This window comes from Lepus europaeus, chromosome 9, assembly GCF_033115175.1.
Source record: "Lepus europaeus isolate LE1 chromosome 9, mLepTim1.pri, whole genome shotgun sequence".
Taxonomy (NCBI): domain Eukaryota; kingdom Metazoa; phylum Chordata; class Mammalia; order Lagomorpha; family Leporidae; genus Lepus; species Lepus europaeus.
Genome location: NC_084835.1, coordinates 84,290,031 through 84,306,048, shown reverse-complemented (window position 1 = coordinate 84,306,048; position 16,018 = coordinate 84,290,031). Strand labels below are relative to the sequence as shown.

The following is a 16,018-nucleotide window of genomic DNA, read 5'->3' as shown; positions in this document are numbered from 1 at the left end:
TCTTGATCATTATTCCATGCCAGCAACTTTTAAAAGCATGAAAAGTGATGGGTGGCAACTTTAGACAGGCAAACCAGGTTATACAATGATATAGCACTGTAGATTGTGATTAGTTGTGACTCATACTTTATAGTTTCCACTTTACCATCAAGAGAAATGCGAACTGAAAAATAGCTTTTTAATGTATTGAATCTCTACATTTATAAATTTATAAATTGAGTAGTTAAATCTAAAGAACAAAATGCAGCCTCATCAAAATTTTTGACTTAAATCCTGTAAGCTTGCTCACATGAATAGGACACTGGACCACTGGACCTGCCTGTTATACTGTAGGTGCCACAAGATGTGATGCTTCTGAATGTAATTTCACTACATTGAATGATTAAAACCTAACTCTAGTAAAAGTGTTTTGTGAAGAGTCAATATAAAATATTTTTAGGACTAAATTTTCTTTATGAATCTTTTTATTTTTATTTTTTATTTATTATTTTTTGCCAGGCAGAGTTAGTGAGAGAGAGAGAGAGAGAGACAGAGAAAAAGGTCTTCCTTCCGTTGGTTCACTCCCCAAATGGCCACCACAGGCAGCGCTGTGCCGATCTGAAGCCAGGAGTCAGGTGCTTCCTCCTGGTCTCCCATGCGGATGCAGAGCCCAAGCACTTGGGCCGTCCTCCACTGCCTTCCCGGGCCACAGCAGAGAGCTGGACTGGAAGAGGAGCAACCGGGACCAGAACCTGGGGTGCCAGCGCTGCAGGTGGAGGATTAGCCTAGTGAGCTGTGGTGCTGACCTCTTTATGAATCTTGTTTTAGTTATATTTAATACTATTATGCTACTTAACATTGTAAACAGTAAAAATGGACTCTCGCCCGCAGTTTTTGAAATCTTGTTTGCTTTTTAGAGGGAAGACCGTGCCCATAGAATTTAGTGAGTTAGGGAATATTTTTGTCAAAATGAATTCAGCTGTTTAAGGACATAATCCAATAGGGGAGCATCTATATTTTGCCCATTTGGTGTCCTTCACATGTGTTCTGTTAGTTTGGCAAATACTTATTGCTTAGTAAAAAAAAAAATGTGATTGAAGTGATGTCACTCAGCCTGTTTTACATTTTGATCTCTGTTCTTTACAATAGCTTAATAATGATTTTGGATCAACATGGATATTAATTCTACATTCAATTTAGGATTTAAGGTGCTGTCTTAGTGATTAATCATTGTCTTATTTTGAATGGCTATATTTCATATTGTTTCTAATAGTTTAATAAAATTTAATACAGGATAGAGTAACAGAGATGCATGTTTTTGTACAGACATGAGGATTTTAGTATATAAAAACTATTAGTTTGGGAGTGGTGATAAGTTTAGGAATCCAGATAAGTAGTTTTTGGGTGCTTTAGTAAAACTGCAAGAAAACAGAAAAATCTACCTCTGTGTCTTGCGTTCTGTTTTCTTCTCTCATGTGATTGATCTTCAAAAAGAATAGTCATCCTAGTGAGTTTAACAGCTAAGACTTGATAAGTTTGGGAGTAGAATGAGAAGGTTGAGTTAAATATGAAAAAGATTAGTTGATTTATAGTGGTTATCAAACTGTTTAATTCAGATATTGAGAGAGTTTGTCCAAGTTCAATGAGGATATTTTAAGTAGTTTTAAAATTTTTTCTTATTTTTCAGCCAAACCAAACAGGAAGCTTACTTTTCTCTACCTAGCCAATGATGTCATTCAGAACAGCAAAAGGAAGGGGCCGGAGTTCACAAAAGATTTTGCACCAGTAATAGTGGAGGCTTTTAAGCATGTTTCAAGGTATAGTAATTGTTCTGGGTATTAGGTAATCTGTTTTAAATGCATAATATGTTCTTTTGCTAAAAATTTGTCTAAAAACATTAGAATAAAAATAGGGAATGTGTTATTTTGAAGATACTGTTAATTGGGATCTGTAAATGTCTTAAATGTTTTCTGTGATTATGCAGATAAGTGTTTGAATTATTTTTCTTTAAAAAATGAAAAGCAGCCGCTGTATTGGAATGAACTTCATTAAGAATGAATGAAGGTGTTAAATTAAAAGTTTTTGTACTTACAAATCTTGCAAATGATATTTCTGTATATACTTTGTCCCCTTTCTCCTCATATTGCTTATAATGATTTTAAAGTTTTCTAGTGTTTGGGTTTATGTCATGACATTTTAAAAGGCTGTAGAAGTAGAGAATACATAAGATAATCATAAGTCTTAAAAATTTTACTACAGGTAATTCTGAGGACAGATGTCTGTGCTTTGGCTTATGTGCTTTTAAATTCTTATTTCCAAATATATGAAGATATATGCTGGGCAAACATTATTGAAGTAAAATATTGAATCAGCCTAAATGATAACAAATTTATGGTGAGTGGTGGTGACCTGTACTGAATGTCAAAAGGATGAAAACTTAGCACGTGCCCTGCAAGTTTAGTCACAGGAGGCATGTATTTAAAGAAATTAGTGACTATCATATATTGCTGTTTGTTACTTTCTTAATTTTTATTTACTCTTCATTTTAGGTATTGTCTTCAACCCTCTTTTCAGATGTTGGTGTTTCTTAAAGTTAAGTCCTAGGCCTTCTTCTGGGGCCATATTCTTCACTTGCCCTGTGGGTGATTTCGTGCACTGCAAGTATTCAGTTATTATCCACACCCTAATAACTTAGAGTCTTAATGCTCCAGTCCAGATTATTTTCTTTGTTATAGATCTGTACTCGTATGTGCAGTTGCCTTCTTGTAGACATCCCACACATTTCTAACTCACTGTGTCTGATATTGCATCGATGATTTGCTTGCTTCCTGCCAAAAACTTGCTCCTCCTCTAGGTGTACATCTCTCAGTGAATGGTAACTCCATCTGTCCAGGTGTCCACATATGAAATTAGGCATCGTCTTTAACTCTTTCTTCTTCACTTCCCATACCATATAGTACGCATTCTCTGAGTTCCTTAGGTTTCTGTTCCTTCCAGTTACCATATGTTTTTTTTCTGCATATTTGCAGTAGCCTCTACTGTTGTCTAATTCCTTTAGGAAACTATAGACAGTCACTGAGTTGATCATAACACATCCTTGCCTTTCAGTGGTTCTCATTTGTTGCAGAAGTCAAGTCTGTAGTCTTGAGTGAGGCTTAAGATGTCCCTTCCTGGTACTGCTTACCCCTCCAGACTTGTGTCTCACATTTCTTCCACACACAGTCTATAGTCATTAATTCAAGCTGACTGTACCTTTTGTAGTTCTTTCCACCTGAAGAGTTTTATTATAAATATTGCCTCTTCCTCAACTTTAACAAAATACGTATTGACTACCTACTGGCCCCAAGGTACAGTAATGAGTAAAACAAAGGTCTGTTCTGTGGAAGAACACACTCCAGTGGATGACACAGATGGTAACTAGATGAACTAGAGAATATGTATTACAGAGTCAGATGACAGATGCTGTGAAGAAACATAAAGCATGGAAGGACCTGAAAGGTATGAAGGAGCTCAGTTACATGATAAAGATATAGAGAAAGATGAAGAATATATAAAGAGAGGTAAAGAGGCTGGCGCCGTGGCTTAACAGGCTAATCCTCCGCCTTGCGGCGCCGGCACACCGGGTTCTAGTCCCGGTTGGGGCGCCGGATTCTATCCCGGTTGCCCCTCTTCCAGGCCAGCTCTCTGCTATGGCCCGGGAAGGCAGTGGAGGATGGCCCAAGTCCTTGGGCCCTGCACCCGCATGGGAGACCAGGAGAAGCACCTGGCTCCTGGCTTCGGATCAGCACAGTGCGCTGGCTGCAGCGGCCATTGGAGGGTGAACCAACGGCAAAAATGAAGACCTTTCTCTCTGTCTCTCTCTCTGACTGTTCACTCTGCCTGTCAAAAAAAAAAAAAAAAGAGAGGTAAAGAAAGACTTTTGGAGGAGGTGGCATTTGAACAGAAACTCAAGTGAGAGATGAAATGAACCATTTGTAAGAGGAGAAGATGCTAGGCACGAGGGAATACTTAACAGATGCATTGCAACAGCTGTGCTGGGCATGTTTGCAAGTCAACCAGAAGATTTGTTTGGGAGAAGATAGTAGGAAATGTGGACTGAGGTTGCCAGGAAGCAGAGCATGTCCTTAAGGCCCAGGGTAGGGAGTTTGATTTCAATATTGTTGTGATTGGTAGCTCTTGGAAGATTGAGAACAGTATGATTGGATTTACATTAATAGGACGCTTTCTAGAGACCCAAATGAGAGAGCAGAGGCTGAGAGATCAGTGACAAGACTTAACAAAAATCTAGGCAAGAGCTAATAACGTCTTAGTCTATAGTGTTAATGATAAAGAAGAGATGGTTTCCAGTTTTTATATATCCAGTGTTGGGATCTCAGTTTAAATATCAGTTCTTCAAGGATTCTTCCTGATCTCTCTTAAAATGAACTGGGCCTCTCTCTCTCTCCTTTGTACCATGTTCTCTCTTGTGGCACTTAAAACAGTTCTCTGTGTCAAAGCTTTTTCCTTGATCAATACATACTTGCTGAGTCACTTGAAAAGTCACCAGCTGGGGATCTCTCTTAGCCTGCTTAGCCCGCATTAGGTTAGGAACATCTTCTTTGTAACCGCTAATGACCAGTACTAAAACTTTAGCATTGTGTCTGCAATTTTTTCTTTCATAAATGGTTATAAGCTTTTTAAAAGAGTCTGGGAGTATGTCTTGATCACTGAGCTGAATGGAATCACCCCTGGAGAGTTGGCCATATAGTGGTGGTCAGTAAACACTGGGACTTTTTTTCAGGAAATGAATGTCTTAATTGTATTTAAAAATCACTGTTTCCCTCTCTGAAGCACTAGCATTTTTATGTTAATATATGTATTTTTTTTTTTCCTTTAGTGAAACTGATGAAAGTTGTAAGAAGCATCTTGGAAGAGTGTTATCTATTTGGGAAGAAAGGTCTGTTTATGAAAACGATGTATTAGAACAACTTAAACAAGCTCTGTGTGAGTATATAATTTTGATCACTTATCATGAGCTCTACTTAGTACATGTATTCTTCATTAAAACTTAAATGTTCTTCCAATTCAGATGGTGATAAGAAGCCTAGAAAGCGAACTTATGAACAGATAAAGGTGGATGAAAATGAAAACTGTTCATCTCTGGGGTCACCAAGTGAACCACCCCAGGTACAAGTTTTTATCTTTAAGAATTCCCTTTTATTTTTTTTTAAAGATTTTATTTATTTATTTATTTGAGAGGTAGAGTTGTAGACAGTCAGAGAAACAAGAGAGAAAGGTCTTCCATCCACTGGTTCACTCCCCAAATGGCTGCAATAGCCGGCGCTGAGCCAATTTGAAGCCAAGAGCCAGGAGCAGCTTCTAGGTCTCCAATGTGGGTGCAGGGGCCCAAACGCTTGGGCCATCTACTGCTTTCCCAGGCTATAGCAGAGAGCTATATCGGAAGAGGAGCAACTGGGACTTGAACTGGCACCCATATGGGATGTGGGTGCTGCAGGCGGAGGATTAACCTTATACTGTGCCACTGTGCTGGCCCCTACTTTTACTTTGAATGACTTCCAAGCTTTATTAATTTCAGTGTTTAAGTTCTATAAATTGATTTTTAAATTACAATTCTGGATGCCAGAAAGAAGCTACATAAATATTTGTTATTATGTGATATTTGCTATGTTATATAAGTTCACTAAAAAAATTTCATTTTTAGAGATAAACAATGTTCCTTCAAATATTTTTGCTGTTAAACACATAAAAATGAATGTAAGTGACAACTATGTTTTTATACAGTTCTGTGTAACTCTGAAAAGCCAGGCAATTCTATCTGTGGAAAAATAAGATAAATCAGAATCATTATCTTAACTCCCTTTATCTGCTCAGATTTATATGGTGGTTTTTTAAAAAGATTTATTTTATTTATTTTAAAGACAGTTACAGAGAGAGGTAGAGGCAGATAGAGAGGTCTTCCATCTGTTGGTTCACTCCCTAGATGGCCGCAACAGCCGGAGCTGCACCAATCCAAAGCCAGGAGCCAGGAGCTTCTTCTGAATCTCCCACGTGGGTGCAGGGGCCCAAGGACTTGGACCATCTTCTGCTATCCCAGGCCTAGCAGAGAGCTGGATAGGAAGAGGAGCAGCTGGGACTAGAACTGGAGCCCATATGGTATGCCGGTGCTTCAGGCCAGGGCTTTACCCGCTGTGCCACAGTGCCGGCCCCTGTATGGTGTTTCTTAACCATTCAGTGAACTCTAAAAGATATTCCAAACAATTAAAAAAAAAAAAAGATTTATTTATTTGAAAGGCAGAGTGACACAGAGAGAGAGAGAAGGGGAGAAAGCAACATACTCACTGCTTCGCTCTTCAAATAACCGCAATAGCTAGATCTGAGCCAGGCCGAAGCCAGGAGCCAGGAATCTATCCTGGGCTATCTCATGTTGGCAGGGATCCAAGTTCCTGAGCCGTCTTCCACTGCCTTCTCAGGCTCATTAGCAGAAAGCTGGATTGGAAGCAGAGCACTGCTCTGATAGGGTATTCTGGTGTTGGAGGCAGCTGCTTAACCCACTGTGTCACAATACTACCCCTCATTTTGAACCTTTAATTAAGTAGGCATTGAGACTTTTACTTCCTCCTTCTGTGTTTCAGCCATATAGGAGAGAGCTAGATCAGAAGTAGAGCAGCTGGGACTTGAACTGGCACCCATATGGGATGTAGGCACTGCAGGTGGCAGCACTACCCGCTATGCCACAGCGTCCCCCTTTCCTCCCTTTCTTTCAAATAAATAAAAGTAAACATTCCAGGGGGAGGGGGTAAAAAACTCAGAGTGCTGCATGGAAGGTAGAGGACTATTCCCAAAGTCACTAGGAAACCAGAATTTGCTGCATAAAAGAAACTTGAAAGAGAGAGATAATTAGTTACTCCCAGAACTGTTGGTGTATATTGGGCTTAGTACCAGAAATGTAGAAAGAATTGGACCAAGGCTCAGCTGCGCCAGGCTACCAGTTGGCTTGGCGACAGGAATGCTGCAGGTCACTGGTCACTGTGGACAAGAGTTTGAAAAGTACTAAGAGCATAGTGTTTGGAACAGCCAAACACTAACATTTGTATCTGTACCTATTTGGTACATTCATTTTATGCTAAATGCCTATTTCCAGAAGAAAGTTATACCTGAGTCCTAGGTATAGGTTCTTTTTTCCCTCTTAAGATTTATTTATTTATTTATTTGTACAGCAGAGTTAGAGAAACAAGGATCTTCCATCCACTGGTTCGCTCCCTAAATGACCACAACAGTAAGGCCATGCCAGGTCAGAGCCAGGAGCTTTTTCCAGGTCTGCGATGTGGGTACAGGGGCCCAAGTGTTTGGGCCATCTTCCATTGCCTTCCCAGGAACATTAGCAGGGAGCTGGATCAAAAATGGAGGAGCCGGAACTCAAGCTGGCACCCGTAAGGGATGCCTTTGCTGCAGGAGGTAGCCCAGCCTGCTGAGCCACAATGTTGGCCTCAAGTGTAGGATCTTTCCCTTACCACTCCTCCTGGATGAAAGAGTAACCACAGTTTCACTGTTTTCCCCCAGCACTCCTCATAAAGAATTATTCTACATCTATTGTACCACACAGCATATTTTAAACACTGACATATAACTCCTTAATAAGATAAAGTCAAGATATACTATCACTTAGTCTTCAAACATTATTGCACTTAATTTTCACTTTTATAATTTGGCAAAGCATTCATGAAGTTATCTACAGACGAGTTCTAACAGAAAAAGGACACCTGTAAGCAGGCATGACTGTCCTAAATTATTTATTAGGTGTGCATTTTACAAACATTATTTATATTAGCAGTAGCAGTAGAGCTGGAGGGTATTATGGTGCCTGCAGGCTGCAGATGTCAGCCCACATGTTTCCCTGTGCGTATGGACTGCTTTGGTGATCTGCCGGCTGTCAGGATTTCTTCTGATACCTCTATGACATGGATTAATGAGGATAACCTCAAAAGAATTTGTACATAGAATCTCCACTAACCCAATAAGAATTCAGGACTCTCAGAGCTCCATAGTGGCACCCAGCTCGTTCCTTGGCAGCAGACTGAAGGCTTTGTACAAACTAGTGGTTAACACCAAAATTGACAGGGTTGCTCTAAGTTGTAAAACCCTTAGGAACTGAGTGCTTGTGGCCACCGCAGCACACATGGATTCTGCGTATGAGGTAAACTTGCTTGGCCTTGTATCCCAGTCTGCAAACCTTGTCAGGATGGGTGGGGCAGGGTGCTCTATGGAGCTCCGAGAGGTGGCAGTACTGCCGCAGTAGACATTAGGAGAAAACACAGTACAACATCGGACTGCTTTTTTGTCCATTGCTCATGAATGTACTTGTATGCACCCATCCTGGCTTACTTCTGATGGCTGCTGGCAGATGGAAAGCAAACAGCTGCACTTTTTTTAAGAGTGCTAATTTAGAGTAACCATCTTAACTCTTCTCTAGTATTAGTTTTCTTTCTTTTCTTCCTTTTTTTTTTTTTAAGATTATTTTATTTGAAAGAGTCACGCAGAGAGAGAAGGAAAGGCAGAGAGAGAGAGAGAGAGAGAGAGAGAGAGAGGTCTTCTATCTGCTGATTCACTCCCCAGTTGGCCACAGTGGCCAGAGCTGAGCTGATCCAAAGCCAGGAGCCAGGAGCTTCTTCCAGGGGTCCAAGGACTTGGGCTGTCTTCTACTGCTTTCCCAGGCCATGGAGAGAACTAGATTGGAAGTGGAGTAGCCGGGTCTTGAACAGGCGCTCATATGGGAAACTGGCACTGCAGGCGGCGGCTTTACCTGCTATGCCGCAGTATTAGTTTTGATATTGCTTTTTTTTTTTTTTTAAGCATTTCTCTATTTGAAAGGCAAAGTGGCAGAGAGAGAGAGATTGAGAGATTCATCTTCAGTGTTCAGGCTCACCTCCAAATGGCTGCAGCGGCCAGGGCTGAGTCAGGCTGAAGCCAGGAACCAGGAACTTCATCCCAATCTCCCATGTGGGTAGCAGGGACTCAAATAACTGAGTTAGTCATCTACTGCTTCCTAGGTGCGCTACCAGGGGGCTGGATTGGAACTGGAGTAACTAATACTCAAAATTGGCACTCTGATATGGGATGTGGGTAGCTTAATCCATTGCACTACAACACGGGCCGCCTGCCTTTTTTTTTTTTTTAAACTTTTATTTAATGAATATAAATTTCCAAAGTACAGCTTATGGATTACAATGGCTTCCCCTCCCCCCCCGCCCATAACTTCCCTCCCACCCACAACCCTCCCCTCTCCCGCTCCCTCTCCCCTTCCATTCACATCAAAATTCATTTTCAATTCTCTTTATATACAGAAGATCAATTTAGTATATATTAAGTGAAGATTTCAACAGTTTGCACCCACACAGAAACACAAAGTGAAACATAATGTTTCAGTATTAGTTATAGCATTACATCACAATGTATAGCACATTAAGGACAGAGATCCCACATGAGGAGCAAGTGCACAGTGACTCCTGTTGTTGACCCAACAAATTGACACTCTAGTTTATGGCTCCAGTAACCACCCTATGCTCCCGTCATGAGTTGCCAAGGCTATGATCATATTTAGACAAGGTCATAGTCAAAGTGGAAGTTCTCTCCTTCCTTCAGAAAAAGGCACTTTCCTCTTTTTTTTTTTTTTTTAAAGGGGAAGGGTTTATTGAGGAACACCCAACAGACCGGAAAGCTGATTCCAGCCAAGACTGGGAGAAAAGTCACTCATCTTTTGTAGGTAGAGGGGTTTGTCTGTAGAGAAATTTTGAACAATTGGCCGGTGCCGTGGCTCAACAGGCTAATCCTCCGCCTTGCGGTGCCGGCACACCGGGTTCTAGTCCCGGTCGGGGCGCCGGTTCTGTCCCGGCTGCCCCTCTTCCAGGCCAGCTCTCTGCTGTGGCCAGGGAGTGCAGTGGAGGATGGCTCAAGTGCTTGGGCCCTGCACCCCATGGGAGACCAGGATAGGCACCTGGCTCCTGCCATCGGATCAGCACGGTGCGCCGGCCGCAGCGCACTAGCCGCGGCGGCCATTGGAGGGTGAACCAACGGCAAAGGAAGACCTTTCTCTCTGTCTCTCTCTCACTGTCCACTCTGCCTGTCAAAAAAAAAAAAAAAAAGAAAAAAAGAAATTTTGAACAATTATACAGCATTAAGTGGGGAAGAGGACCATCAGTACACACAGGTTGGGAGTAGAGCCTTTGGTGGTAGAGTAGAGGTTATGATTACAAAGGAATGAGTGAGGCCCAAGTGTGCTAGACAGGGTCTAGAACAAAGGACAGAGTCATTATTAGAGGAGCTAAGACAGGTGCTAAGCTACATTTTTTTTTTTTTTTTTTTTTAAGACAGGCAGAGTGGACAGTGAGACAGAGACAAAGGTCTTCCTTTACCGTTGGTTCATTCTCCAATGGCCGCTGTGGCCGGTGCATCGCGCTGTTCCAAAGCCAGGAGCTTCTCCTGGTCTCCTATGCGGGTGCAGGGCCCAAGCACTTGGGCCATCCTCCACTGCACTCCCAGGCCACAGCAGAGAGCTGGCCTGGAAGAGGGGCAACCGGGACAGAATCCGGCACCCCGACCGGGACTAGAACCCGGTGTGCCGGCGCCGCAGGTGGAGGATTAGCCTATTGAGCCGGGGCACCAGCAGCTTTTTTGTTTTATGACAACGATTTTCAGATTATTTGTGCTACTTAATTTTCGATGGTTCAGCTTTGTAGTTTCCATGTTTTTTGTATAATTATTTTTATGAGATTGACTAAAATCTGTGTCTCTGGATCTAGTTGAACTCCTGTCATTGTCTAGTAAGACGTCATAGGCTAGTGTTTTTTCAGACAACCTTGTTTTCTTATCTTATCATTGGTCTGCACTGGGAACTTAAAATTAACTTGTGTGGGAACACAGAGGTGTGATAAAATCAGGCTATAGTTAAATTCATTGTCAAGACCATGAAGCCAGATTTCTCCTTAAATTTTAGAATTTTCTAAGACTTCTTAAAATGTTTTATGTCAGTTGAAGCACTGTGAGAAACAAGGTTCCTGATTAATTATCATTGTCCATAAGTCCTCTTCCATTATTGAAGTGGTACATTTTGTAACGAAATTATTTTTTAAACATATTGAGGTCTTACACACATTTCCTAAGAACACTTCGATAGCAGGCCTTTGGCCTGGCAGTTGAGACATCTGCAGCCCATGTTGGAATTACTGGGTTCAGGTCCTGGCTTGCTGCTGATCCCAGCTTCTTGCTCATGCACATGCTAGGAGGTAGCAGGTAATGGCTCAAGTAACTGACTTCCCGACACCTATTTGAAAGCCCCGGATTGACTTTCCATCTCCCAGCTTCTGCCCAGCCCAGCCCAGCCCTGGCCTGCACCAGTGAATGGAGCTTTCTCCATCTCTGCTTCTCAAAGAGTAATTAAAACACACTTTTCTTACTGGCTTTATTCATTCTTAATACATTTAATGGTTTATTATATGCTAGATTCCAATGATACGTTTGTTTAAAGGATTATCTTCAAGGAATGTTAGTAACTGGCTGTCAATGTCATCTTACTGTATATATAGAATTAGTACTATCCTGTTTTTTAAAATGTATATTTAATTTTCTGGTGTCCCTTATACTAGTCTTAGAAATTAAAAAAAGTAAAAAAAAAAATGAGATGGGAATAGAAACTAGAAAAAAGAAAATTTCATTGCTTTTTCTTTGGATAATTTTATACATATTATGAGTTATGAAATCACCAGCTAAGAATTGTCCTTTTTTTATTTTATTTTTTTTAAAGGAAAGGGTTTATTGGGGAAAACCCAGCAGACCAGAGGGAAGGGGCGAAGAGGGAAAAAGAGAGGAGAGGAGAGGGGAGTGAGAGAGAGAGAAGAGGAGCAGAGAGTACAGAGAGAGTGATAGTGGGCAAGAGAGAGCGAGGAGAGAATAGAGAGCAGGAGAGAAGAGAGAAGCCAAGAAAAAAAGAATTATCTTTCCCTCCTAATTATAGTTGCATGGAAATAGTGTAACTAAAATAGTCTCATGATAAAATTATTTATATACCTGCTAGATAATATTAGCATATATATGGAATTTTTAAATATTTTAATGATCTTATTAATAAATTATAGTATAGAAGTCGGTGCTGTAGCATAGTAGGTTATGCCTCTGCCTGTGTGCCAGCATCCCATATGGGCATCAGTTCGAGTCCTGGCTGCTCTACTTCTGATCTGGCTCCCTGCCGATGGCCTGGGAAAGCAGTGGAAGATGGCCCAACTGCTTGGGCCACTGCACCCATATAGGAGATCTGAAAGAAGCTCCTGGCTCCTAGCTTCGGATTGCCCAGCTCTGGCCACTGTGGCCATCTGGGGAGTGAACCAGCAGATTGAAAAACTCTCTCTCCGTTTCTCCCTCTCTCTGTCTATAACTCTGCCTCTCAAATAAATAAATCTTAAGAAACTGTGTTATAGTTGAAGATACTGTGTTTGAGCATATTCCAAAACTTCATTTTGTGTGTGTGTGTGTATATGTGTATTTCAAAGATTTATTTATTTATTTGAAAGAGTCAGAGAGAGCTTATATCCACTGGTCACTCCCCAGATGGCTGCATTGACCAGGATGGGGCAAAGGTGAAGTCAAGGGCTTCTTCCAGGTCCTCCAAGTGGGTAGCAGGGTTCCAAACACTTGGGCCCATCTTCTGCAGCTTTCCCCAGGCCAATACCAGGGAGCTGAATCAGAAGTAGAGCAGCCAGGACAAGAAATGGTGCCCATATGGGATGCTGGTGCTGCAAGGCGGTAGCTTTACCTGCTAAATCACAATACTGGCCCTCCTCTTGTGTTTTGAATAAGTTTAGAAACAGAATCTGAGAGACTCTTCTGTGTTGTAATAATTGATTTGTGTTCCCTCTCACCACTGTCCAATTTAATATTTTAAAAAGATATGTGCTTAGATAATATTAGTGAATATATCATATGAAACTTATGCTCTATAGATTTGAAGTTATAATTTACTTTATTACTCTTACACATTTGTCATATAAATAAATCCTTTGCCTTAGTTTAGTAGTCAAATAATTGTTTTTAGACAAATTGCCTAGGGGCCGGCACTGTGGCGTAACAGGTAAAGTCGCTACCTGCAGTGTTGGCATCCCATATGGATGCTGGTTCATATCCCAGCTGCTCCACTTCCGATGGAGCTCTCTGTCATGGCCTGGAAAAGCAGTAGAAGATGGCTCAACTCCTTGGGCCCCTGCACCCACTTGGGAGACCGGAGGAAGCTCCTGGCTCCTAGCTTTGGATCAGCGCAGCTCTGGCCATTGTGGCCAACTGGGGAGTGAACCAAAGGATGAAAGACCTCTCTCTCTGCCTCTCTGACTCTCTTCTCTCTGTAACTCTGACTTTCAAGCAAAATGTTAAAAAAAAAAATTGCCTCTACTCTTCAGGGTCTCTCCTGGTTGTTTATATTTTCAGCATCTAACATAGTCTAGCTTCTTTTTCTTTTTTTCTTTATTTTCTTTATTTGAAAGTTAGAGTTACACAGAGAGAGAAGGAGAGGCAGAGAGAGAGAAAGGTCTTCCATCTGTTGGTTCATTTCCCAGTTGGCTTCAATGTCCGGAGCTGAACCCATCCGAAGCTAGGAGCCAGGAGCCTCCTCCATATCTCCCGCTTGGGCACAGTGGCCCAAGGACTTGGCCCATCTTCTACTGCCTTCCTAGACCACAGCAGAGTTGGATCAGAAGTGGAGCAGCTGAGACTTGAACTGACGTCCATATGGGATGCCTGCACTGCATGCAGCGGCTTTACCCACTATGCCACAGCGCCGGCACCCCCCTTCCCTTATTTTTTTATACTAGACTGTTAAAACAACCACATTTATTTGTTATATAAACAGGATGCTCTTCATTCCTTTTTCTTAATATATGAAAGAAATGGATTGTTCTAAAAAGAAATTAATAGAACTAGCCCATAAATTTCATCTCTCATGTTTGTTTGAGCCTCATTTATTTTGATTCTAAAGTTGTATAACTTTTTAGACTCTGGATCTCGTTAGAGCATTGCAAGATCTGGAAAATGCAGCTTCAGGTGATGCAGCAGTTCATCAGAGGATAGCTTCTTTGCCTGTTGAAGTCCAAGAAGTATCCCTGCTAGATAAAATAACAGGTAATGAAAGGTCACCTGAAAGTTTTCTGGGAGTGGGGGCAAGGGAATAGCAAATGTCGTTGTTTTTGTTATGTAATAATTTTATTATCTTATGCTTTTCTTAGATAAAGAATCTGGAGAAAGGCTTTCTAAAATGGTAGAGGATGCTTGTATGTTGCTGGCAGATTACAATGGCAGATTGGCGGCAGAAATAGATGATAGGAAGCAACTCACTCGAATGTTAGCAGATTTTCTTCGCTGTCAAAAGGAAGCCCTTGCAGAGAAAGAGCAAAAATTGGAAGTGCGTAACCTTTTCCTTCTTTAGTGCTTATTTAATTTAGTTTTTGGAAGGAATTTTAAAATACCTTAATGTGCCTATACATCTTGCATTTTTTGAACAGGGATATTTTTTAGGCAGTGATCCAGGTAAGCATGTCTTTGCATTAATGGATTTCCTTCATCTTGAACCAAATCCACCTAATAAGTAAATTTAAAAATTTGGAATGAGCCCAGTTGGTTGCATTTTAAAATTATTCATGTGAAATTCCACACAATAGTAATTTATCTTGTCACTTCAAACCCTTGTCTTTAAGCACAAAAATAATAGAAAAAATAGCAGTTAGCATCAAGCCTTGTGTTAACTGCAGTAAATTGTAGTTGGATTTACTTAGTTTCTGTTCTGAGTACATGCAGTGTTTTAGGTATGTCATTAACTCTTCACTTTACTGCCTTGTTCCACCCCTTGATTCTGGTGCATGACATATTTCCAGCTCACACTCTTAGGTAGAAAATCATGAATCCTTCAAATGGAGTAATGATTGATTATGTTGATGAGAAGTCTTGGGATGCAGGAGATAATAAAAAGAAACATTTTCATATTTCCTTGAGCAGAAATGCCATTGTTTGGATAGATGAGTCAGATTTGGTTTCATGGAAAAGAATCTTTCCTTTGACCAGTTCTTATTTTAATTGTTTATTCTGTAGCAATTTCTTTCTAATAGTGTATAGGAGAACTTTTTGTTTGGATCCCTCTTTTAACAGTTGGTTCATTGTACATTTGTATGTTTTCATTGTACTGTCTCTATTCTATTAAGTTGCCTTTATTTATTAGTGTTTTTAATTCTCTGTTCAGCAATATCTAATTGTGTCCAAAATGGTGCTTAGACTAGATTGCCATTGCTGCTTGTGAAAGCAGCAGTCTCACCCCAAATTCCCAGTTCTCAGTATGCCCTCCTGTACTCACATAGACACCTAGAGGATAGTTGTTAGCACTTTGCTTCACTTGGAACATTTTACCCACTTCTACATGGAAAGGGAGAATTGGAATTTTTTAAGAAAAGGTTTGATAGTTGACTTAGCTATTTTTGATTTTATGATGGAACTTCAGTCTTAAACATATTATTGTTTTGTTGTCTGCTGAACTAAGGGTGAGTAATGTCATAAAACTTTTGTCTTTAGTCTTCTGGTATGGTTTCTTTAACTTCTATCGAGCTTCTGTTGCAGATATTGGACATGGGAGTATCTTCTAATGATGTCATCACCATTAGCATATTCTTCCTGCTAAAAATAAATATCAAACTCCAAAGTCTGTATTGTCTCATGTTTTTGAAATTTGAAGAGAAGACTGAAACTTTGTTATTCTGCCTTATTCTGCTTTGTCACTTATGTTGATCATAAGTGGAATTTGCTTGAAATTTAAGTGTAGAAATTAGATACCACCCCCTCAGCAACCCTTATTTTCCCAGTGCTTTCCAGCCAGGATTCCATAGTAGATAGCCATAGGTAGTGAGGCTGACAGTAGTAAAGGCAACATTTACCACACATCAAGTACTCTTCTAGGCACTTCACATAATCAGCCCAAATCCTCTACAATAAATGTATTATTATCCACATTTTATGGATA

The 16,018-nt window shown here is 40.7% G+C and overlaps 1 protein-coding gene and 1 pseudogene across 2 annotated transcripts in view; one reads left to right on the top strand and one right to left on the bottom strand.

Moving 5' to 3' along the window:
• The window catches only part of RPRD1A (regulation of nuclear pre-mRNA domain containing 1A), an 87,621-nt gene that overhangs the window by 32,189 nt on the left and 39,414 nt on the right, over positions 1–16,018 (top strand). Inside the window, exons 2-7 of one of the 2 annotated variants that reach the window (XM_062201564.1) lie at positions 1,667–1,796; positions 4,856–4,962; positions 5,048–5,145; positions 14,010–14,136; positions 14,241–14,416; positions 14,517–15,695. In XM_062201564.1, the coding sequence (XP_062057548.1) occupies positions 1,667–1,796; positions 4,856–4,962; positions 5,048–5,145; positions 14,010–14,136; positions 14,241–14,416; positions 14,517–14,603 (725 nt within the window). In that variant the 3' untranslated portion in view covers positions 14,604–15,695. Of the gene's footprint in view, positions 1–1,666; positions 1,797–4,855; positions 4,963–5,047; positions 5,146–14,009; positions 14,137–14,240; positions 14,417–14,516; positions 15,696–16,018 lie in introns of those variants that run through there. The other variant, XM_062201562.1, reaches the window with a different exon arrangement.
• Positions 7,804–8,351, bottom strand: LOC133766693 (large ribosomal subunit protein eL15-like; annotated as a pseudogene).